The sequence below is a fragment of the Pseudorasbora parva genome, chromosome 2 (assembly GCF_024679245.1).
Source record: "Pseudorasbora parva isolate DD20220531a chromosome 2, ASM2467924v1, whole genome shotgun sequence".
Taxonomy (NCBI): Eukaryota; Metazoa; Chordata; class Actinopteri; order Cypriniformes; family Gobionidae; genus Pseudorasbora; species Pseudorasbora parva.
Genome location: NC_090173.1, coordinates 38,690,118 through 38,716,683, shown reverse-complemented (window position 1 = coordinate 38,716,683; position 26,566 = coordinate 38,690,118). Strand labels below are relative to the sequence as shown.

General features: G+C 38.6%; 1 protein-coding gene across 6 annotated transcripts in view; it reads right to left on the bottom strand.

Moving 5' to 3' along the window:
* cacna1ha (calcium channel, voltage-dependent, T type, alpha 1H subunit a) overlaps positions 1-26,566 on the bottom strand; it is a 152,844-nt gene that overhangs the window by 51,701 nt on the left and 74,577 nt on the right. For all 6 annotated transcript variants that reach the window (XM_067419547.1, XM_067419564.1, XM_067419522.1 and 3 more), the window contains 5 exons: positions 24,599-24,711; positions 20,960-21,093; positions 20,518-20,615; positions 13,033-13,192; positions 8,242-8,551 (listed from right to left, as the gene is read on the bottom strand). In XM_067419547.1, coding sequence (XP_067275648.1) covers positions 8,242-8,551; positions 13,033-13,192; positions 20,518-20,615; positions 20,960-21,093; positions 24,599-24,711 — 815 coding nt within the window. The remainder of the gene's footprint in view (positions 1-8,241; positions 8,552-13,032; positions 13,193-20,517; positions 20,616-20,959; positions 21,094-24,598; positions 24,712-26,566) is intronic.

Sequence of the window (26,566 nt, the reverse complement as noted above, 5' to 3'; positions counted from 1 at the left end):
AAAATGTAGTGAGCTAAGATACCAGTTACTCTACATTCAATTAAGCTTGACTACACTGAAGCTGGGGGTAGCTAGGAAATGTAGCAAGCTAAGCTACAGCAACTTGGCAAAAGTAATTTACTACATCTGAGCTATTTTTATTTATTTCATTTTATATTAAACCACCTTCATTCCAATCAATGCTATCTCTGTGATCAATATAATTCAAGCAGATTGACATGCATACTTTTTCAGTTATTCAAAAATTGTCCGAAATCAATTTGGCAACAAAAACATGTGATCCATTTTATTCACAAAACCAGGTGTCAAAAGTGTGTGTATGTTCATCTGTATGTGTATGATATGCATACGTACCTGTGTTTGCATGTTTATGCTTAATTTAGACTTGGGCACTTTTGCAGGAAACTGTAAGTTAATTTACAATTCAATTCAGCTCAACGTACAGTAGCAAAAGAATTAAAACCTGCTGCAAACAGTACCAGCATGGCAAAAAACAAAACGTGCCTATATCTGTGTGTGTGTGTGTGTGCCCTTGTTTATATTACATTGTGGGGACCAAATGTCCCCATAAGGATAGTAAAACCTGAGATTACCTACAATGTGGGAACCAGCCACTGCCAGCGGTCCCCACTTTTCAGGAGGCTTAGAAACCATACTGGATGAGTTTTTTTGAGAGAGTAAAAATGCAGAATGTTCCTGAGATGGGTAGGCTTAGGGGCAGTGTTGGGGATAGAAAATATGTTTTGTACAGTAAAAAAACCCATTACGTCTATGGAGAGTCCCCACAAAGATAGTGAACCAGACGTGTGTGTGTGCGTGCGTGCGTGCGTGTGTGTGTGTTCTATCTGCATGGAAAAAAAAAAATTAATTCATATCAAGAGGTGGCCATGCTGGACCCCTATGCTTTTAATAAGAGGTGTTTATTCAACAGACACAATAGATTCTTTTAAAACTTTGCACTGAAGACGATTTCTCTTTTGTCACCACGCGGATGACGCGCGTGCAAAAGCGAACTGAGCGCTCGGAAACAAACGTCAACTAGATAGTGCGCGTATCCAGTGCACGCGCAGAACCCGTCTTTCCGCACTCACTGCCAAAGGAGTCTTTTGGAAGGCTCACGCGCATCTGTGCGCGTCTGCGCGAGGCAGAAAGGAACATAGAATGTGAAGTATAACGGCGACTTGGCAGTTGTTTCCAATTTGAGCTTGATCTTCAGAAATGCTTGGGAAAGTGCAAACGAAAAATGTAGTTAAGCTAGTAGCGTCACTACTTGTAGCGACGCTATGCCCAACACTGGAGAACTGATTGCACGTGTGACAGAGAGAGAGCACGCTTCTGTTGTGTGCCATTCACGCGATTCCGCCTATCCCGCCTTCACTTACTACAAGTTGATCGATAAAGAATAGTAAAAAAAAATGTCATTTTGTGATACGACGGTCTTGGCATTTCATTTGGCTGTAGGCTGAAATTACATTCAACCCGCCACAGTGGCTAGTGAGAGTGGCTGCCGTACCAGCCACAGCTGAAATCTACCCGCATTTGGCGGGTTGGCGGGTGTTAATGTCAAGCCCTGTGTGTGTATATATATATATATATATATATTAGGGGTGTCCATGGTTAACCGATTAGCCGATTAACCGTTAAAAATTGCGTAACCGAGTGAAACATTTTGCTCGGTTAAATGGCATCAATGACGTGCTTTGAATTTAGTTGTAATATATTTTTGCACCCCTAGAGACCGCCAGAGCGCTCCCAGACATTTGTAATATCCACAAGAAGAAGTCATGACCAGCTTTCTAAGCGGGCAAAGAAACCGTGGGAGCACTTTAAAAATGAGTGACGGGACAAAATGCAAGTATTGCAATGCAGTGCTTACCGCATTTTTCAGGCTATAAGTCGCTCCGGAGTATGAGTTGCATCAGTCAAAAAATGCGTCATGAAGAGGAAAATAACAAAAGTTGCACTGGACTATAAGTCGCATTAGGGCAGAAGCAGAGCGGGAGCCGCGCGCGTTGTGCATAACGGATCAGAAGAAAGAAAGTTTGAAGTGAGAAACTTGTGAATGACTAGAGAAAAGCAGAGGTTACTTTAACTGCCATGAAAGAAAACAAAAAAGCTAATCGCGGACTGAAAGCAAGATGGCCAGAGCTGAAGGAACGAGTCCACGGATGCTTGAACTCTGCCGGGAGAGGCTCATCAGCCGCGCGAGTCAAACGCTGTGTGAATCATTCTCGGCTGCATATTTTACTACATGCCCTAATCATGCAGGTGCCCTCGCGGCCACTCGCATTGCTCGTGAACTGGAGCGCATCTCATCCTAATTTAACGAAACTCAGCGTACGCCTCACAGACATGAAATATATCTTAAGAAAGCTTGAAATGTCTTTTAACAATTTAAAACGAAAAGAAATAGGCTACTCTCTGATTAGGTAATCCATGATGTGCATTTCTCTCTATAGGCGCGTTCACTACCGAGATGGCGGTCGTCAAATTAATAAACTAAAAATAACCCTGACGCACACTATGGTTAACCGAGTATTAACCGCTAAGGGCCTCGGTTAATGGTTAATGAAAAACTTATATATATATATATATATATATATATGTGGACGTTAGGCATTGGTATGTAAAAAAAGGGGATTGATGCGGGACTCATTTGACATGGCTATGATCCCGTATTTTATCCGTTATGGTATGATATACAGTTCATTAAAAAAACTTTTACGTCATCAAAGCATATAATCAAAATATAAGTTACTCACCGTCCACAGATCAGGCAGCTCGCTGCAGCGCACTCCAGACTTCTCTAGAAAAAGACCGCCAATGGTTGAAAAATGGCGCAAAAGCTTACGTATGACTATTTGATTTTTTTTTTTAAATTAATTAATTTTTTTAATAATGCTTTTATCAAACATCATATTTATAGTATTTTAGAAGGTTGTACATTATACATTTTTATTGAATGCTACAGAACAAATTAATTTACCTTTTTCACAGACCGTGATGACGCTTTTCTATACAGTCTATCTATGGTTTTAACGGTCATCAGCATTGTAAATGTAAGTTTTGTATATATATATATATATATATATATACAATATATAACTTATATTTTGATTATATGCTTCGATGACGTAAAAGTTTTTTTAATGGACTGTATATCATACCATAACGGATAAAATACGGGATCATAGGCAAGTCAAATGAGTCCCGCATCAATCCCCTTTTTTTACATACCAATGCCTAACGTCCACTGCCTTTACGGGGCGGCAGTGGCTCAGTGGTTCATGTAGATTGTCTACAAACCAGAAGGTTGGTGGTTCAATCCCCGGTTCCACCTGACCAAGTGTCGAGGTGTCCTTGAGCAAGACACCTAACCCCAGCTGCTCCCGATGAGCTGGATGGCGCCTTACATGGCTGACATCGCCGTCGGTGTATGAATGGGTGAATGTGAGGCAATATGTAAAGCGCTTTGGATGGCCATAGGGTCTGTTAAAAGCGCTATATAAATGCAGTCCATTTACCATTTACGTGCTATCGGAAATTTGATTAAAAAAAACAAAACACTAACGTTAAATTCGTGATTACGAGTCATCGCATTCAAATTTCGAAATGGGAGGGCGTTGTGCAATCTTTATCTAGGAAACTCGTATTTACAATAATTCCGAGAGCACATGAAGGCAGCATTAACATTAACGTTAACGTTACAATAACGCAGAGCTTTACTGGTGTGGAAAAAAATGTCAATAAAGAAATACATTTTAGAATAGGTAGTAACGTTAGACTCATTTGAGCGTGATTCTTCTTTCGTTTTTAACGTTAACGTTACCCTTTTTGCTCATGTGTAAGTAACGTTAACTTAATGCCTATACATGAAGGCAAACGGCAGTTAAAAAAAAAGTCGCGGTGGACAAATATTAGTATTATATACAATTCTTTACATTATCAGAGCCTCAACCTATTATATTTTTAGACACACAAAATGCAACGTGTCCAAGTTCTTAATATACAGTCATTGATGAACATCTTTGATGTAATCTTTCAAATTTTAAAGAAGATGAACAAAAACTATATGAGAGCGGATTAAAAGATGGAACCTTTAAGATGGTTTACTAAAATTCTACCACCAGATAATTCATATGTTTAAAGCCGATCTTCGTATTTAATCACTCATGCTAAGAATCTCGGGACTAATAATATATTTGATGCAAATGGTCCAAATATTGTTTGCAAATAGTCCCAAATAGATTATTTCCCAACAACAAATTAGACCTAGAATTTCGTTCACTGTTCTGTTTGACCTGGTTACGGCTTTGAATAAGTCATGTGTAAAATTATAAATAATGTTTAATACTTTATGATCATAGGCTACGTAATAATCTTGTCATATGAAATTAAAAAGAGTAAATTTACAGTTAAAAATGGGACAAATGCTTGTGTATAATCCTAATTTAAGTAAATGAATTAAAGATTAAAAATTCACCTCATGCAGAATTGTTTGGCGTATTGCATATTTTACCACACTGAAGGTGGCAAGAGTTCTTTTCTACTATGAGCACTATTATATGCACATACTTATCTGGATTTTTTTTTTTCCAGATCCTGAATAGTGGTGGGTGTTCTTCAATATACCATGTAAGTAATTTTAATTTATTATTTTACCATATAGAGAGTTTCGCTAATTGGTAGAACGGTGGATCAGCTCACAATGGTCACATACCGTTTAGTAATTAACGAACGTTTTGTAGAGAAATTAAAACATATCTCAAAGTGTTCACAGAAGTGCTCCCAAATATATTTTGTGGTCGCACAGATTAAATTTCTGGCGCTATTTCAAGCCGTGCAAACAGTACTTAAATATCAAAGCTGGAGTCTTTAATCTTTCTAATGATACACCGTTTGTCCAGAGAAAGTAACAGGGGTTCTACAGGGTTTGGAAAAGTATGGAATTTGATATTAAAAATAATATGAAAAATATTATGTTTCCAGACTATTGTTCCCATTTCATTTTGTAAATATAATATTAAGAATTTCTAAATGTATATAATATAAACAATAGTTTTTTTTCATGGCGTTTGGATCAGTCTGCCAGCGCTGCCAATCGTTTTTACACTTTATCTGCTGGAGTTTAGGTCTGCAGTGATTACGATGATAGGCATCAGTATTTATATCGTTTTTACCTCTACACCACTACGTCCGACTGATCCGAGGGCGCGAGGGATACTTGATCGTTCAACTACTCGTGTAACTGTATTTAAATAGGGGAAACGTGAAGGTGTTTGGTACTAACTTGATCTCTGTTTGGTACCATAGTGAATTAACTGGGCTTAGTGGGCTAAGCTAAATGCTATCAGATCATCACCGCGCGTCAGAGAGAAGTGCACACACTGAGACGAGGTATGTATCAACTCGTTTTAGTTAAGGGAATAACATAGTTTAATATGAAAAAGCGGTGAAGTATCCCTTTAAGAACAACCCCCTGACATCCAAAATCAACCAGCAAGAAGCTGAGAGGGCACTCTCAAAGTGGTTTACGGGAGCAAGAGACCGAGGAGGACAGAGGGCGTCAAGAATGCTACAAATTAAGGTGTACAAAAAGTGTTAAACATTGCTTGTTCTAAAAAGCTTGTACAATTTGTAGCTTTTGTATTATTTGTGACGAAGAAATTTAATGATTTTGTGCAATAAAACTGGAATTTGAAACTATTTAATTCTCACTGTGTTCTCTACTGCTTTCTGCCATGGTAATTGTTTGCTATTTTATGTGTGGTTTTCTTATTCAGCTTTGCTATTTGTTATTTTCAGATTTTTCATTCTAATATGGAAGATTGTCTTGCTATGGAATACAAAAATAAAAGGCATTTGGGACTTTCTCTCACAATCTCACAATTCAACATTTTTCTTTTGTGATTGTGAATTGTGAGACAACAAGTTGTAATTACCTTTTTATTTTTTATTCCTTTATGGAAACAAGCTTCTATTGCCTATAAATGACTTAATAAGGAAGGCATTTATCTTATTTTAAATTGTTCAAAGCCCTTTATTCTGGTATAACAGATTACAATCCAACTGTGCTCTAATGCTTTAAAATGAATGCTCTTTTGTGTGGTATTGCTACTCATTTAGATGTAATCCAGATAACTAGACCTCTAGTTGGGCCCCACCTAAAACAATGTGAAATCCTGCATAACACCTATGTGAGTAAATTGCCAGGGCCAATATGGAACCCGTGGACAAACCTACTTAAAGCCTATATTTTAGCCCATATAGTAACCTTGTAGTACTCACAAATAATTTAAAACTGGACAGAGATGACCTTGTACATGTTGCCCACTTGGGTCCCATCTGTTCACAAGAGCTATCCTATATGAAATCTATGTGGGCAATTAACATGGGGCCATTATAGAACTCATAGACAATCCCATACAGAGCCCATTTTTCAGCCCATTTCAAACCTACATGGCCCCACATACAAATGTTGTCAGGGTTAAAGCTGGGACCAAGATGGGTCTTGTGCATGTTGCCCATTTGGGTCCCACCTAGAGGCGAGTGCAATCCAACATAAAATCTATGTGGGCAGTTGACATGGGGCCATTATGGAACCCGCGGACAATCCTATATGGGGCCCATTTTCAGCCCATTTCATACCCATATGGGCCCCACGTACAAATGTTGGCTGGGACTAGGCTACATAATGATGATTTGTTCAAATAAAGATTGCCTTGTCACTGCAGTGTTGCCTGTCATTCATAAATAATTTTTATAAATCCATTAAATAATCATTAAGTTATGTTCGATATGCTCAAGCAACGAGGGGATCTTCAGACTGACAAAGAAGAGATCGCGAACGCAACTCTCTCTCTCTCTGATCTTTCTCTTACAGTTCTCTGTCTCTTTCTTTTAATAATGATTTTAAATAAATGTGGTAATTTGTTCATATAAAAACATTTCGATGGCTCTACTTTATAAGAAAACAACCGTCATTTTAACCCGTCTCTCAAAAAACATCAGTACAGCTTTAACTTGTTTTTAACTTGGGAAATAACCATGGTATAAGCGGGATAATCCACGGCTAGCCATGCATTAAATGATTTTTATCCGCTTCGCGTCGGGTAGTTCTTCGCCTCTACGCCGTGCATTAAAATCCTTTAATGCATGGCTAGCCGTGGATTATCCCTTCCATGTTTCTTTTTTCTGAAAGCAAAATTTCCAACAGACCTCAAACGACACATTGTTTAATAGCATTCTCTGATGGAAATAGGTTAAGGAAAGTTTTTTTGTTGTTGTTGAAATTTTTTATAATAAATGTATTTGTGGCTTAAATTTAATAGACAGCAAAACTTAACAGTTAACTAATACTTTCAACATTTAAAATAATATAGGAAAATATCTGACAAATTACAAATATCTGGTGAAAAATGATGGACAATTAAAAAAATCAAAAATAAATTATTGCAGTTTAATTTTACATTAACTATTATATAGGAAGGTCTAAAAAAAAAAAAAAAAACCTTCTCCCCGAGGTGTCATCTTATGAGTACAATCCAGGTCCTATTAATATCTTATGTCAACACAGGTGAAAACCCTTCAGGCCTTCTTTTATAATTGCATACCGCGTACAATCTTTATAGCCCAGCAAAAAGGAACACCATGTGACTGACCCACTTGGACAAATGAGACCGAGAATTATTACAGGTCTCATTGTGCTCCATTGTCCAGGTCTCATTGTCCTTACAGTGGGCCTAATGCACCCCTCCACCAAGGGCATGACAGTGCATATTAAATAGTCTTAAACAGGGGTCTGTGCCATCAGTGGGGTGATTCAACTCTTCTGATGAGGATGGATTGAAAGTACTAATGAGTTAATATGCAGCGGGACAGTTTTTCTTTTCTTATTTAATTTGCACAGCCAGCGACACAAGATATCACTTTCCCATCTAAAAATCTCATCACTTCTCCTTCCAGGAAAGGGGCAGAAATTACTAAAACAGACATTTGCTCAGAGGAGATTCAATTATTTGGTGTGGTTGGAGCGTGCTTAACAAGACTTTGTTCTTTCAAGAAGAAAATCAAGCAATAAAAAGTTGTAAAAAGCCTCATCTATCTTTGGAATAACTAGGGCCTTTGACTTCAGAAAATAGAACGCTTACTAATGCATTCACACTCCCAGAGTGTCCAACAATAAGACCATTGGTGACATGTGGAAAAGGGATAACAAATAGGATTCCAAGAGGAATGTACCTGAAAAATCGCAATCCAGGCATATCCAATGTTGTCAAAGTTCACTGCCCCTTTGTGCGGGTTGAGCTCCCCGGCCTTACACACATTGTAAAATATGTTCCAATTAATGCAGCTCCTGTTGTTGGTCCCATTCAGCCCAGCGTAGGCATGCCCAAGTGGAGGTGCATTTAATGTGCACTCCACACCCTCGTTGAGGTGGGGCACGTCACTGCACCGCAGCATGCCGTTTTCTCTGATGGTGGAGCAGATGAAGGGGTTGTCCTCACCTTCTTCACCCATATAGTATGGACTCATGGATAGATTATAAAGGCTGTGGAAACACATGAAAAACAAAGTGAAATATATGGCATTTGCTTACTGATTTAAAAAAAGTTGGGACACTGTACAAATTGTGAATAAAAAAAGAATGCAATCATTTACAAATCTCATAAATGTATATTTTATTCACAATAGAATAAAGAAGAAATGTTGAAAGATAGACATTTTGAAATGACATGCCAAATATTGGCTCATTTTGGATTTCAAGAGAGCTACATATTCCCAAAAAGTTGGGACAGGTAGCAATAAGAGGCTGGAAAAGCTAAATGTACATTTACAAATGTAAAGGAACAGCTGGAGGATCAATTAGAAATTTTTTAGCTCAGTTGGCAACATGATTGGGTATAAAAAGAGTCTCTCAGAGTTGCAGTGTCTCTCAGAATTCAAGATGGGCAGAGGATCACCAATTCCCCCAGCGCTGGGGCGAAAATAGTGGAGCAATATCAGAAAGGAGTTTCTCTAAAAAATTGCAAAGATTTTGAAGTTATCATGATCTACAGTGCATAATATCATCCAAAGAGTCAGAGAATCTGGAACAATCTCTGTGCTCTGGTCAAGGCCAGAAAACCATACTGGATGCCCAGGATCTTCAGGCCCTTAGACAGCACTGCATCACATACAGGAATGCTACTGTAATGGAAATCACAACATGGGCTCAGGAATACTTCCAGAAAACATTGTCGGTGAACACAATCCACCGTGCCATTCTCCGTTGCCGGCTAAAACTCTATAGGTCAAAAAAGAAGCCATATCTAAACATGATCCAGAAGCGCAGGCGTTTTCTCTGGGCCAAGGCTCATTTAAAATGGGCTGTGGCAAAGTGGAAAACTGTTCTGTGGTCAGACGAATCAAAATATGAAGTTCTTTTTGGAAAACTAGGACGCAATGTCATCCAGACTGAAGAGGACAAGGACAACCCAAGTTGTTATCAGCGCTCAATTCAGAAGCCTGCATCTCTGATGTTATGGGGTTGCATGAGTGCGTGTGGCATGGGCAGCTTACACATCTGGAAAGGCACAATCAATGCTGAAAGTAGAGGTTAGATCGGGCTCAAAAAAATCAAGCCCGACCCTACCCAAGCCCGTACATGTTGTGTCCGAGCCCGGCCAGGCCCGACACATTAACTGTAATTATGAGCCCGAGCCCGATTTAAACCCGACCATTGTTCAATACGTGGGCGTTTTGACGAGAACAAGCCTGTAATGAGCAAAGCGCAGCGAAGCGGACTGGTGAGGCTCATGATAAAACTACATTGATAAACTTAAATGAGTTGATAACATCGCTGTTTTCTCCACAGCGACTGTACAGCCGAATAAAATTGTTCATTTTTTTTCAAATATTGCAATTTTTTTTTGAAACAATCATCATTGTAAAAGCGCTATAGGCTATAAATAAAGTTGACTTGATTCCGCTCAATAATCCGCAGGCGCGCGCTCATGAACTGCTCACCGGTAAACTGATGTTTGCTCAAATCCAGCTCAGACATGTATCTGTAGCTTACTTGTTTTTTCCTTCATATTTATGTTTAAATATTATAATATTATTTTTATATTTCATCTGATTATAATAAGTGAAAAAATGCGAGTGGGTCAGAAATTATTTTGGTGGTTATTTAGTTTAATATCTAAATAAGCTAAATATATATAATTTCTGATTATAGCATAGCTTTCTGCCCACCCAATTAGACTAGTAAAGTATAGGCTAATGATTAAAAAAACAAACGCTTGATCACGGGCCCGGCCCTACCCGACCAGAGGATAGTGCAGAGAAATCTCAGCCCGACCCGGCCCGCGGGTCGGTTCGGGTCAGGTTCGGGCTCGGGCAGAGAATCTAAACTCTAGCTGAAAGGTATATCCAAGTTCTAGAACAATATATGCTCCCATCCAGATGTTGTTTCTTTCAGGGAATACCTTGCATTTTCCAACATGACAATGCCAGACCACTTACTGCATCAATTACAACATCATGGCTGAGTAGAAGAAGGATCTGGGCACTGAAATAGCCAGCCTGCAGTCCAGATCTTTCTCCCATAGAAAACATTTGCCGCATCATAAAGAGGAAGATGCGACAAAGAACACCCAAGACAGTTGAGCAACTAGAAGCCTGTATTAGACAAGAATGGGACAACATTCCTATCACTAAGCTTGAGCAACTTGTCTCCTTAGTCCCCTGTCGTTTGCACTCTTATAAAAAGAAGAGGGGATGGCCTTGTCATGGCCTTGTCGCAACTTTTTTGAGATGTGTTGATGCCATTAAATTTACAATCAACAAATTTTCCCCTTAAAATTATACATTTTCTCAGTTTAAATAATTGACATGTCATCTATGTTGTATTCTGAATAATACTGAAATTTGAAACTTACACATCATTGCATTCTGTATTTATTTTCACAATTTGTACAGTGTCTCAACTTTTTGGAATCGGGTTTGTACAAGAGAAGACCCCTATAGAGCCTCATGACTGTGTCCCAAGGTCAATAAGTCTCTTTATATATCAGGTTCACTTTGTAAAATGTAATGTGGTGTGATTACCCCAAAACGGTATGATATTTATGAAATAATTAATTTCATGATATTTACCTTGACAAAATACATTTTTAAATATGAATTAAGATGTTGACACATTTTATTTCGGTTTCACCACAACATATAAGCCACTTTACCACCGTTGGTCCGATTGGTTCTTAGAATGTAAGGAATGTTTCCAGTTGTGTTTCCACTTAAACCCTGGAAAAGCAGCTTGAGAGTCATTACATTTAAAGCAGCACTAGGTAACTTTTCAACCTTCATAATATATTTTTTAAGACTCTTGTGATGATAAATCGACTTACAATAGGTTGAATGACACGTCTGCCATAGCTTGATGGGGTCTGTATCGTTTTTAATCGTACTTTTAAACTTCGGGTTTCGGGTAGTAACCCGAGAAAAAAAAAAGAACTACAAAATTCGACTGCTTTACGGCATATACGTCATTTCCACCAACACACACACTTCCTTACATTCGGACGTGCGAGCCCAACTTTGTTCGTCGGATAATATAGTCATGTCCGAAGCAGCAGAGACAAATAAGAAAGAAAAGGTTTTGTTGGAGGAAAGCAATAAGAGGAAACGAAAAAATGATGTGATTAAAGGCAGGACGAGGATCAAAATGTGACCAGGGTTTGCTCGTCGGCGTGAGCTGAAGGAGGCGTGCCCGACCGATGCTGTCCTGCTTGTTACGGTGAGCCACTCAAACATTGAACTGAAGTATCATATAGATTCTGTAAAACGGTAACCAATAGACTACTATAATGACGCTGGCTTGTAAACGTGAGCATCGTGATTATTTGGCGTTTGAAAAAAATAAAACCCATGAAATTATATTCATATGACATGCTGAAGCATATGCCACTGACTGTATACCTGGGATGAAGACATTTCACACGCGACGCCAGAAGAACTCTAACTCCTCTTGCAGTGTTCAGGGGAACTGTTAGTGCTGCACCGACCCGCGGGACGCTTTTATGAAGTTATTTGGCCCGCACCGCACCACTGTATATATTTTTACAACCCGCCACGCACCCGCGACCATTAAATAGACATACGGTGTCCGCGGGTTATGAGACGAACCGCGCATCACTAGTTCAGGGCTATCAGGGTTGTCATGTCAACAAATGCACGCGCAATGGCATCCCCTGTTGTAGGATGACAGCTCTTACGACAGTAGTTGAGGACATTATTTTTTCCTGTAGGGGGACCCCGAGAGCAAAAGTAGCCAAGTGGGGCTTTAAACTTGAAAATTGTATAAATATTGTTCAAAACCATCTGAAACCGTCAGGACACAAAGAGTACATTTTTGTTTTTTTTGTTTTATGTTTTCCTTTTGTTTATCATGGAAACTTATTGATTCATATCATGTCACAAATGGTACTGCTAAGAAAAAAGGTAATCAACTGAATGCATGTAAAGGCTGAAACGGGTCAAAACTCTGCTTTTACTGCCATCATATGCCGTGCTTAGTATAACTTAATCTCAATTCAATAAAAATTAACTCGTCTTTCCTGCAAAATAAGAACTGGCAGATGAAAAATTTAATTACAGAGCCGTTACACAAATGCATGCATTCACAGAGCACCAATTCCCCAAATTACATCAACATATAGGATTTACAATTCAAACCCTTTTTGACAACTGCAGTCTGTACTCATCAATGCCTACATCAGAGACTCTTTAGTGTAATTTTACTCTTGTACCTTTATTGGAGGTGTGTGTACCTTCAGTGCTCGGGGACCAATGCCCAGCACTGATTTGACGCCAGGGTGCAATGCTCAGTTTACAAGACTGTCAGTGGCTGAAATGCCATTGCTGCTGGCAACAGTTTGCTGCCACTTTGGATCATACTGGTAGCGTTGATATGCTCCCAGCGGAGATAGGGTAAAAGAGGAGAAGAGGGGAAGAAGGCTGCCCGTTAGATAAGAGCAGGACAGTACTTACGTTTTCACTTCATCTGGCATGAAACACCGATTTCTCAAAAGTCCAGCCCACAGCTGCACCCCAACAATTCCAAATATGAAAAAAACAAAAAAACACAGCAGGAGGACGTTGCCTAACATAGGCAGAGTATCAAGAAGCAGAGTCACCAGTATCCTCATACCTGAAACACAAAGGCATAAGAAAACACAGACGCATATTAATTATCCTGTGCAAACTCTATACTGCTTTTAAAGTTTGCATAACATTCTATTAACCGGGATACTTCAACGCTTTTTCATATTAAATGTTATTCCCTTAACTAAGACAAGTTGATACATACCTCTCTCGTCTCAGTGCGTGCACTTAATCTCGGTGACATTCTGATAGCATTTGCTTAGCCCACTAAGCCCAGTTCATTCACTATGGTACCAAACAGAGATCAAGCACCTCCATGTTTTCCCTATTTAAATACAGTTACACGAGTAGTTGAACACAAACACCCCTCCCTCTCTCATTTCTGTCAATAGGGGGGATGGGGAGATGTGAGGGAGAAAGTTTCAGCCGGGACTTTTTACTGCGCCGAGTCAAAGTACTCTCAGAAGTGCTATTCCGCCTTACATTATAGTTCTCCTTTTTAATCCGCTTAGAAAAGCACCACGTTTTATTTTATGTCATCATACTTGATCATTCAATTATTCGTATAACTGTATTTAAATAGGGAAAACGTGGAGGTGTTTGGTGGCTTCTAACTTGATCTCTGTTTGGTACCATAGTGAATGAACTGGGCTTAGTGAGCTAAGCTAAATACTATCAGATCGTCACCACGCGTCAGAGATTAAGTGCACGCACTGAGACGAGAGAGGTATTTATCAACTCGTCTTAGTTAAGGGAATAACATAGTTTAATATGAAAAAGCTGTGACGTATCCCTTTAACTGTTTCAAAATCTACCAATGGACATTTTTTTTAAACAAATTTTGAGGGAAATTTAATAAAATACTTTGAGAAATAAATGGGAATTAGATTTCAGCTATGTTGTAATTAAAATATATCATATTGTAAATGGACACATTATTATGAGGTGAGTTTTTATACGTTCTTTTAACTAGAGGAGCACTAGATATACACAGTAATAAAGCAAGCACATTGCCTACAATACTAAGAAATGTGATTATCTTCAAAATATATTAAGACCAACAGAATCCTCCTATATGTTGCCCTATCTAGGGAAACAGTTGTTGGAAGAAAGAATTTAAAACTGTGAAATGTTCAGGGTTTGTGAGTTCCCCACATGTATTGCAGAATGAAGAATGTATGCAGTTACTGTTATATGACTGTTGATTCGCTGTTACAATAGCTGTTTTTTTTTTTACTTTTGTAGTTGTTTTTTTTCTCCCCATTATTGTTAGTTTAAAAATATGTCAGGATTTACTAAAGACAGTGAACATTTTGCAGTAAAGAGACATGGACAAAGTTATTTTTGCAGCTGAACTTATTACATATGCATTTGTAGGAGTTTTGCTTTCAGACGCAAACTGTATGGGAGGAGAGTATTTCACACAAGGAATCACACAACATGGAAAGAAATCACACAACATGATTTAACAAGGTTTGAGCTCATCAATTAATTTGTATTTGCGCCAGTATTTACAGCCCAAAAAAAAGCATGTCTTAAACCCGACGCTAATTTGCGCTGCTCTTGTTAGATTGCATTGGTCATGATCTGGCTGTAATCTGTGTTCTTTAATTTGCATGTCGTCAGTAGATCGCATGCAGAACTTTCCACTCCCATTAATGCTTTTATGGGATTGGACACTCATGCTAATTTGCCCTGTTTAGTAAATCTAGCGCCACCTAACACACATTTATCAATGCCTTCAGTGGTGCAATCTAAAGCTCAAGGCTCAAGAATCTTGGTTTTGACGTGATCAACCGAGTTTGAATCCGCCTTTTGCAGACCCGACTCTCTTATCACTTTATCCATCACATATCAAATTGGAAAGGCATTTACTTAAAAAAATGAAATAAAAAAATAAGAAAAAGTGGAAATAAAGTGCCTAACGAAACGTTTAATAATAATAAAAGCATTTATTGGGTAGGGTTAGGGGTCGGTGTGTGTGTGTGTATGGGTGGTGGTGGTGGTGGGGCTTTTATTAAGGCGGGGCTTTTATGAAGGTCCCATTAATAATGGCAGAATCCATTTAATAATTTTAACAAAAATAATATTTTACACTCTGTTATTATTGCATCCTGTTAATGTACAACAATACTGAGATGCAAATAGTATGTATCTGTCAAAATAAAATATAAACTGCATATAATTACTGTTTACAAATATTGCAAATAACTGCTACTTTTAAATGGTGTAAATAGAATATATCACCATTTTCACTTAGTATGCTATTTCCCTTAGTAAATAGCATCTACATATATTTGCACTTAGTGAAAATATGATCTATAGCTCAGAAAAATGTTATTTTCACTTATTGTAAATAAAATCTAGTTGCTATTTACACTTGGTAAATAGTTGCTGCCCTAAATTTAATACAAAATTATCCATTATCCTCCAATGAAGGTTTTCACAACCACTAATAAAAGCTAGCCACCACTCAGAACAACAGAGTAACAACACAGCGTAAACCCTAGCCACCACACACACACACACACACACACACACATTTATATGTATATATACATGGATACCTAGATGCCTCATTAGCCATCATTTCTATGGGCCACCATAATGGAACGGTCAACACAAACCAACCAATCAAAACACAAACCAACACAGTCTCACCTGAGCAAGATTATTGAATTTCTTCGGGAATTTAAATTTCATTTATTTCACAACAAGAAGCTGCACAATGTTGTGGCATCATTGATTCTTATTGTGAGTGGCGACACGTTACCTGTTCTAAGATGGCGGGCCCACAGACAAATCTGGATCAGTCAAATGTGGAATTAACATATACAAATCTATGCTAGCAACCTCATAGCAATGTGTTAATAACCAGTCAGAACACATTAGCAACCCACCCACGACACCTTAGCTACCAAGTAGCAATGCCCTGGCAACATCATTGCTTGTCACAGGCAAGGAACACTCACATTTTCTTGAGTGTGGATACAGAATTGTAGTTTAGTGCTGAGAATTATAACAGGAAAAGCTTATGGAATGCATTTCACATGCTAATATAAACTCACATCAGAACTTTCAGGCAGTTAAATATATTACACTGTCCTAAAGTATACAAACAATGGCTGTCAAAGTAGCATGCGTCTAATTTTGTTTTTATTACACACAGTTGACACATTAAATATGACATTATATGACTTTATTCTAACCTGTGATTACTAAAAACTGCAAGAATGTTTAATAAAAGATTTCATGTTAGAATTGATTAACACTGAACTATACTGATCATCATTAATGGTCTCTCCAAGGTGAACTCTCAAATACTCTTCTTCAGAAGTAAAATATAATTTGGACAAGCATTAATTAGATGACCGTCTGGGACGAAGTCATTGGAAAAATGTGCCTGTGGCATTTTGCAACACTTTCAAAGTACACTTTTCAAACACTTTTCTTAAAGTGCTTAATTTCCTCTGAAACAGATGAATGTGAATCTGGCAATATATTATTATTGCTGGGTTGGGTGGAAATGAAGTTGTTGGTATTTGCCACTAGTGCTCATTTCAGCTAGAAACAGCAGTGAAATACATGTATAGGTATGCTTTTTTGGAGTTTTGCACAACTTTAGGTAGAGGATGTACATTTTTAACGGGGTATGAAATGCTGTTTTATACATACTGAGCTTGTTTTTACACTGTTAAAGAATTGGATTCCCATGCTAAACATGGACAACGTTTCAAAAAAAAGTTGGACGTTTGATGGAGTATTTCTGTGTCAAAAATACTACTTCCGGTTTCTCACAAATTTCGGAATTTATTCACAAATTTATCAATGGAGAATGCAATGTATGGTGTGTGTTTAAATACATTTGTTTATAGATCACTATAGGTGTTGAACTAAATGAATTATTTCATATCAAACCTTTTGTTTACACAAATTGCTCTTCTTCATTAAAAATGCGCTACTATTCCATTGTTGTTCTATGTAAATACTAGTCTGACGGGCAAAACATGAGAAAATAGATCTTAGCTATAACAGTCTAAAAAAATTACTTTTCATTTTTCATTGGTCTTAGTACACAATGTACCTATAGAAGAGTCAAATAGGAAAAATATTGAAAGATTTTGGTCATTTTTGAGAGCGATGCTGATGGTCTAAAATGATTCAATGATGTATGCTAAGCTATGCTAAAAGTGCTACCACCAGATACAGAGATCGGCTGAATGGATTAAAAAAACGGTAAAACTTGACTGTTAATTTCCTCTGAAATTAGCACAGACATTTGAAGCAGTTTTACTCACCGGCTGCTCCCAAAGCAGGACCGAACCTTTATCGCTGGGACCGCTCCGTCAAAAACACACTTCTTTGGTATGATTTGGTGAAGTCCTGACAGCAGTGACTTGCTGTGCTGAAGCGTTGAAGTAGCTTGATGTCACAGATAGGAATAAAGTGGAGCGCGGCGGGAGTGTATGGGTGTGCATTTCCTCTCTCGCTCTAGTCATGCACGCGCACCCTACCGGGAGAAGAGCTCGTACGGCCCATACAAGGCCCTTCCGCTCTAGTAACGTCAAGCCGACCCATACTCGAAAAAAACTCTCTGAAACTTCTGAGAAACCGGAAGGAGTATTTTTAACACAGAAATACTCCATCAAACGTCCAACATTAGTTTTTGAAACTTTTTCTATGTTTAGGATGGGAATCCAAGTCTTTAACAGTGTAAAAAGCTCAGTATGCATGAAACAGCATTTCACACCCCCTTTAAGAATGGGATGTCATTAAAGTTCATATGCATATAAAGCCAGGAGTCCCAAAACTTTTGGCAATATAGTGTATATTAATCAATTGATAGCCCTAACAAAAAACTAACTAAAGAGCAAAAGAACAGGACTGTACTCCTCACTCCAAGTGAATAAAAAAGTGCCCCTGGAGAGAAGCAATGCATCCGGTGGATCTGTGTGACTAATGTGTTTGAGGTGGGTGTGTGTGGCAGATGTAATTTAAGTGTATGATATGGGGAGAAGAGGGCCTTAAATGGGCTTGTTTTATTGTGGACATCTTCTCGCTGGCCTGCATCCGTCCCGCCAAAGACAGTGTGGAGCCACAGTGTTGGTTGGACACTCTAATGAGCTCCCTAGAGAAATGTGCTGTCACAAAGTGAAAGAGGATGAATATGCTAACTCGCTTTCATGTAAACAGATAAAGGGGAGATAGAGAATCACTCCGCTATGCATTTCTTATTATTTGAATTACGGCTTCAGATGTGTGCGATGGTATGTCCGCAATAAAAAATATAAAATAGATGCACACATGCACTCAAACTAACATCCACAATTCACACCAGCAAATAGTAATATCATTCCATACTAAAAGAACTTCTGCTGGCGGCAACACTCCACCGAGACAAAATAAATCACGGAATCTCGTCTTCCATCTGGGCAACAGCAAAGTCATTAAAGCTGATGTGGCAGAGCAGGCTTACTCATGTTTAAAATCTACAGCTCCAGGGGTGTCTCAATCCACCCCCTAGTTTAGTAGTGAGTGCATTGCCCAGGGAATCTTCAATTCAAATTCAAGTGCACTAAAATGTATGCTACCTACAAAGAAACAAATGTGGAGTTAGTTTTTTTTTTTTTTTTTTTTTTTTTTGAAGGGTTTCAAAACATTTTATATAAATCAAGACTTATATAAGTCAAGTCAAGTTTAAAACCTATATACATATACATAACTATAAGTGTACTATATACATTGTTTAAAAATAAATGTACTTTTATTCAGCAAGGATGCATTAATCTGAACAAAAGTGACATTGTTACAAAAAAAATCTAGTTTAAATAGAAGCTATTCTTTTGAACATTCTACTCAATGTAAATGTATCAGGGTTTCCACAAAAATATTAAGCAGAATTACTGTTTTCAACATTGATAATAAGTAAGGGATAATCCACAGCTAGTTATGCATTAACGTATTTAAATGCACAATGCAGACAAAGAACCACCAAAAAGGGGTGCATTCAAATCGTTCAATGCACAGCTAGTCATGGTTTATCCTGCTTATAGTCCTTATTTACAACAGTGCCATCTTTATCGGGAATGAAAGCGAGGCTGTGAGGGTTTGGGATTGTTCTAATGATGAAACACTGCAAAAATATCTTTACAAGATATTTCAGTGGACAAAAACTAATAAATGATCTAGGAGGAGCACATGGCAAGTCTACCTTGCCAGACTTTTACACTATTGAAATGATGCTGACAATTCAGTTTTACCATCACAGGAATAAATTAAAGCAATAAGCTCCAAGAAGCTGTGGTTTACAGTGAATTATAACAGCTAAGGAGTGTTCCGTTGTCCACGGAGTGCCTTAAACCCCCTAGTTATTATAAATTCACTGTAAACTACGGCTTCACAGGGCTTATTGCTTTTATAAAACTGTTACCACACAATACAACTATTAAAGCCAAAACACATGTATCAATGCAACTTTCATGAAAAAAAAATCCCTAAAAGCCTTCCTTCCGCCAGAAAAAATAGTCCCTGACCGTGAACAGCAACCATTGATCTATATAACAGCAACAGAAGTTACATTATTACGCCATTAGATGCCGGCAAAGACTGTAAGACTGAAAGACTTAATGATTGAGTCACTCAATAGCGAATAGCTTTTAAATTGAAAGGACTAAAACTTTTTGTGTTAACAAACAAGAGCTGGTACTGTCAAGACACAGGAAAACCATTTTACTGTTAAAATTACAAGATATCGCAGTGGACATTTAACAGATTTTTTGAAGTTTAGAAGTTTTGAATGGTAATGTCTATATACTAGGGATGGTCAGGGATGTTTAATTTTCCCGACCGACAACCGATGCTCATTAATTGATTATTAACCGGTAACTGATACGATTATAATATTGAATTGGTATTACACAAAAATACAATTGACAAGTGTCTGTGACCCGACTTTTTTCATGAGTTTATTTTACTGTGCAAACAGCAGAACATACAGCTCAACAACAGAACCTAGATTCACACTAGAGTCCTGCATTTATGCCCGAGCCCTACGGGACCTGACTTTTTTACGCCCTAGGGCCAGGCTTCGAGCCTTTTTTTAGGCTTCTCCTTTGTTTTATATTTAATAGAAAAAAAATTAATAGAGAAATATTTTCCTGGAAATATACAAACTGAAATATGCCATGTTTTAAGCCAATTGCTGAGCCGTAAATGTCATGTGACTAAACACCATACATGGTTCCCAGCAGCTCGGCCAAAGTTACCTAGTCGACTTAACCTGGTTGATCAATATGTTTAAACCATCTTGAATCAATCAATGACCATAAATACATCACTTTATCAGGATTTATCAGCATGAAAGACACTTACTAGGTACTCTGTTGATGGCTCGCAGGGGCCTGAGCACTCGCACAGTGCGGATGGCTGACAGGCTGGCGTTATGACCATCTAGCGAATACTCCAACATCCTAGAGGAAGCAGAATAGAGTAAACTACTGCAAGCGTCAGATACTAAAGGTCAATCTCTATAACCTTTCTTTTTGTCGATCTTATGTGAGGATAATGAAAGAAAAGTTGTTTAAAAAGAGAAGTCTTGATGCATTCATCACTTGTGTCAATTTAAAGGTCATTTTTAACAACAAAGAAAAAGGCTTTTTTAAATGGTTAATGAATCGGTGCCCCGGGAAATCTCACAGTAATTCTATTTCCCAACTGACAGCCTGTAAATCGAGTGGCGGGTCCCTTAGCATTCCCGTAGTGATAATGGCTGAATACATGAGTGACAAGTGAGAAGAGAGACAGGATTCCTCACCCTGCCATGACAATCAAGAAATCGAGGCGGTTCCATGTGTCACCAAGGTATGAATTGGTTCCAAAAATGCCCAGGGCTATCATTTTGATGACCATCTCCATCGCAAAGAAAGCGAAGATGCAGTCATCAAATGCCTGTGGACAAAAAACACATTAATATCAAACATATAGAAGGACAGACATTTTACAGTCTGTAGGAGGCAGAACATAAAATGGGAGAAACTATTTATATGAACTAATTATATTTCAATGCTTTTGCATTTGCTTAGAAAATGTTATTATATTGCAAAAGTATTGCAATCTCTGTGAAAGAATGCAAACTATTTTTTCCCCATTAAAATGTCCCTTTACGGGCTGTATACAGGCAATGCTGTATGGTGATGAATACCAAAAAGTCCAAGGTTCCAATTAATTATCAACAAAACTCAGGTAATCCATATGCAAGAAGGTAATGTAACAGCATGTTTCACACAATACCTAATAATGACCTAAACATAAGGAGGAACTACAAAGTGATAAAGGACTAGGTAACGGAAGAAAAATTACTTGAAAGTCCATGAAAATGAAACAGAAAGTGAACACCAACTCTCGGGAAAGTCGCGCCATGATGACTTGATTGAGGGTAGAATGGAGGAGGTTCTGGAGGTGGACAAGGGACCGGCGAGGTGGTGTGAACCGGTAGGGGAACAGATAGGAAGAACCAGACAGTGAAAGAAGCCATGGAGGAGTGGATGGTGGAAGGACCTAGATGACAACCCACGGTGGAGTTGATGGAGGAAGGAGCCATGGTGGGGTCTTGACTGATGACAGCCCTTAGAAGTGGAGCCCAGGGCACAGAGCGAAAGCAGATAGGACCGAGCGACACCAATGGCACTGGAGACTGAGCATCTGAGGTAGAATCACAGCACCAGAGGACTGGGGCGAAGCCGGTGCGTCCGAGTTCTGGCGGAGCCCACTAAAAGCTGAAGGGGTTATGTGTAGCTGAAGGCCTGAAGGACAGTTGTGCAGGTAGGGTGGTGACTGACCAAGGTGAAGCCGGGGGGACTTCATAGGATCTACTACCTTATGGATGGTGCTGGAGCACAGAAGACCCAAGGCTTTCCAGACAGTATTGAATTAGAGAAGACGAGGGGCTGAAGAGAACCAGCAGAAGCGAGGCTGACGGACTAACTGAATTTTGTAGTGGAATTGAGAGAGAGGCTGGGCGGTGTCAGTGACAGTAACACAGATCTGACACAGGGTGATAAAACAAGCTTAGTGCTGGCCAGGACCAGCGGCAATGAACACACATTATTGCAGGAAGTGGTGAGGATGGTTCGTGGGTGGGTAGAGTGGGAAGCACTACCTCAGTATCTCAGTCAATCAGCCATCCCTCTGTATCCAGCTTCACTAATAATCTCACTGGCACAGATGTTATGGGCGGCTCACACACCTGGTCAGTCCAGTCCTTAGACATTTACTCCGGGATGGATGAGGTTGCTTGCTCTGGCTCCATAGTGAGCATCAGTCCAGGCATGATCTTTGTGGCGGGAAACAGCTGTGTATCATTGGTGGTCTGGGGTCTGGCTCTGGGGTGGTGACGGATGTAGAGTGTGTGTCAGCAGAATCCTCTTCTTCATCACCTATGGTAAAAGAGGGTCTATCCAGAGGGTAAAATGTATGTAATTGGGTAAGCGTCCAGCAGGAGGTTTCTAGGGGCTAGAAGCCAGATCTCCTCATCAAGTCCAACCCAGAACCCCTCCATCAGTGTGATGTCATCGCTTGTGGCGAGGTGTCTAATGCCGATGAACTCCTCCACATACTTCTCAAGGTCTCTTCTGCCATGAAAAATAAAAATGACAGCTCCATTGGGCTTGTGAATGCTCCTCAATGGGGCTACATTAATGAAAGCTTAATTTCTTTTGTGTTGGGTATTTTGTCACAATTTAGTCCATATGATGATGAAGACAACTCCAAAAATAAAACTAATTCAGGTAATCCATATGCAAGAAGGCAATGTAACAGCATGTATTAGGCAACAATTCCTGACAATGAACTGAGCATAGGGAGGAACTTAAAGGATAACAGTAATAAGGAACTTAATGACAAACGAGTGTCCATAGTTACCAAGGACCAGAACAAAGGGAAACTCAAAACAAAGGGAACAGGTAACTAAAGAGAAACAAACTGAAAGTCCATGGAAATGAAACAGAACACAGAATGTGACACAAAGAACTTCAGAAGTGTTTATATAAATTTAGGCACAATTTGAGCATTTTACAGGGAGAGAGAGCAAGAAGATCAGCTATGATTCATGTTGTGTAGTATATTCAGCTCTGGCCTCAGCCGACCCAATCTTCTAAATCCTGCTGATGCTGATGTCAGGCTCTTCTGGACATAAAAATTTCCCACAGTACCATACATACAACCCAGCTCACTTTGGTGGGAGCGTGGGCTAGATTACAGAGAATCACAAAACTAAAGAAGCAAAATGCTTCAGTCTCTGATATGTGGCAAAGGTTCCAGTGACCCCTAAATCTGTGCGTGCCACAAAACATGGGCTAAACGCCAACTCTCTACGGTGGGACAGTCCTAAAACAGACATTGGGCACAAACATAATAAAATAAACAAATAAAATAAAGGTTACCAAATCCCCACCCGTGATTTTAATCGAGGGGGACCAACCAACCAAACCGTGTTTGGCCAACTCCCATGTTGTTAAAAACACACTTGCTTTTAAATCCTTAGATTAGGTGTAATGGTTTATATACTGAGCTAATCATATTTTCAATCCACTCTCAGGCTCTCCCTAAACATAACTCTCACAGAAAACCTTGTGCATTTGTATATGGTTGTATACTGAAAGACTAAATAATTCCTGAATCCCAATAAGAGGTTTTTGTAACAGTGTTTTGAATTGACCTCACTAGTATTCACAATTAAAAAAAAAACTGTAATATATTGGAAAAGGTCCCGAGTTGGACTTGGGTCTACCGAAGATGCCCAGAGCCTAGTATTTTTTATCAATATCATGAAATTTTTGTTGCTGTGTTTATTTTATTTAAAATATATATATTTATTTTTAAGCAATAAGCTTAAAACTGTGAAGCAGTGATTTACAGTTAGAACAACGGGGGGTTTACCGCACTGCGTCCAGCCTGTTCTAAACACACCATATATATATATATATATATATATATATATATATATATATATATATATATATATATATATATATATATATATATATATATATATATATATATATATAAGGAAGGTAAATATGAAAATGAATGAGTGCAACCTTACTCTCTCTCTCTCTAATACCAATTGCTGTTATTTAAATTTTGTAAACTATCATACGTAGAACATTTTTATATATAACCTGCATGATAAGTTTTACATGATAAACATTATTAATGTAAGAGGGATGGTGGTTTTACAGAGAGGATGCTTTTTGTCGTTTTTTTTTTCTTTTCCAAATCGAGCCCTGCTTATATATACAACTTAATATCTACTATCTATCCAAAACCTTTACGGAATACTATATATATTTTATTTACTAATAACACTATATATTTTTGATATATCTTCGAATGATGTTTGAAGTCAAGACACATTTTCATATTATCTCTCATAGAATAATGGAGTGAGACTTACCTGTAAGATGACACACCCCTCAGACTGGCACTTGAGGTCCTCACATGGCTGGTACATGCCCAGAGTCACACAGTTCAACAGAATCACCAGCATGCTCACATGTTCAAACCATGTGCACGAGAGTCAAGGGAAAACGTCACAGAGATCATAATAGTCATGTTTTTTCTGGATTGTGTTCAGTCAATTGCAAATAAATATTTCTCTATGGAACATAAAGATACATAGATAGTAAACACCAATATTGATTTTGTTATCCTTCACTTAGAGCAAATTAGTTTAACAAACAGGGGGAGCAAACTACTATCAAAGGTTTGCTCGATTAAAGTACCAATTAAATAAAAACTAAATCTTGCTGACCTCAACTGTTTTAACAGTAGTGTAACATGTCAACATGCAAAGTAGTTTCCATTGTTTTATCACCAGTGGAGGAGTAATGCGTAAGACATTGATAAACTATACAGCCATAGCAGCCTATCATGAATCCAAGCAGACATAAAATGTTCTTCGCTGCTTATCTGCTGAAATATTTAGTGAGTGCAACAGAAAAACCAGGTTATGTCTGTTTCAGCTGCACGACTATTGGTTCCACAGCTGTCTGAGATGTCAGATGGCATAAGAACCGTTAGCAGCGAGGCCGAGCTGCTGCTGCTGTCACCAAGCATGACCTATTAGTACCTCCATCCGCGCTGTCCGTTACACTGAAGATCAAGACCATCATGATCAGCACACATCTACGTACACCACAAATCAGCAACCACAACGCCCACAGGCCCCTGCAGTTCCTAATGACCATTTCCGATCATCTGACTCTATTCATACACAATCTTTAAAACATCTGAGCTTAAACCCTCCAAGGACACAATCAACTTTCTTAGGGTTTAAATGACTTCCTCATTCCATCAAGTGCTTTGTAACTCATGTTTTATGCAGGTCTGCCTATCTACTTACTATGCCATGTACGACTGAAAAATGAGAATAATGCTCATTTCCATTAGCCATCACAGAGCTTTGGATTGTGGGTGTGGGTGTTCCCCTTTACAATGGAGCAGTGACTGAAATCAGGTGCTGATGATGAACCCTGAGCATTTTCAAATCACTGCGCATCACAAACAAGTATTTCTATTCAACTGGCACACAAAGAAGAAAATGATAGTTGGACATGATTTCCCAAGATGGACAATGGCCGCCCAGGGGGCTGTGGTAAATCAGAATGTGGACTACATTGATAAGTGTTTCTTAGATGCTGGACTAGAGATCATGTCTCTGTCATGCTTCCAAGCTGATCCATGTCCCAAATCCCACTTCATAACTTGCTCGAAAATGGTTACGCTCTCCAGGGAAAGGAGGGAAATGGAATGGACTTTAATAAGTCATGCCAGAGGTTAAGAGACCTGAAGGGCACATAGAGAAGATAGCCTCATGGTGAATGACATGCTATAATTTCCACTCACAGTCTACATTTTGGGTGCCTTAAACTGATAATCTGTCACTTCATAAATAATGGTTGAAATGAACTGGCCAAGTTTACCAACGCTACGGTCTATCAATCCCCTTAAAAGGTAAATGAAAATGCATTACTGCTAAAATAAGATTTTTCCAACCAGCAGACGAGCTTACTCAAGGGAGAAGGCCAAATGTCCAAACCATTGTACAGATTGTTTTCCTCTTTTTGCTCCTTTAATATTCCACCATTCTTCCCCTTTCCACTATTCTTGTAATTATTCATTCACTGACAAGATTCTACAATAAATACACTGCTTCATAATATTTTGCACATGATATGATTTGGAAATTTAAGATAAGTGATTTTATAGCTCATAGAGACTATAAAAGCGACAAAAAAACACATAAAGAACCCATCAAATCATTTGAAGAGCACAGTTCTTGTGTTGACATATTTCTTCTGGACATATTAAAAGGATTCTCTCTCTCTCTCTCTCTCTCTCTCTCTCTCTCTCTCTCTCTCTC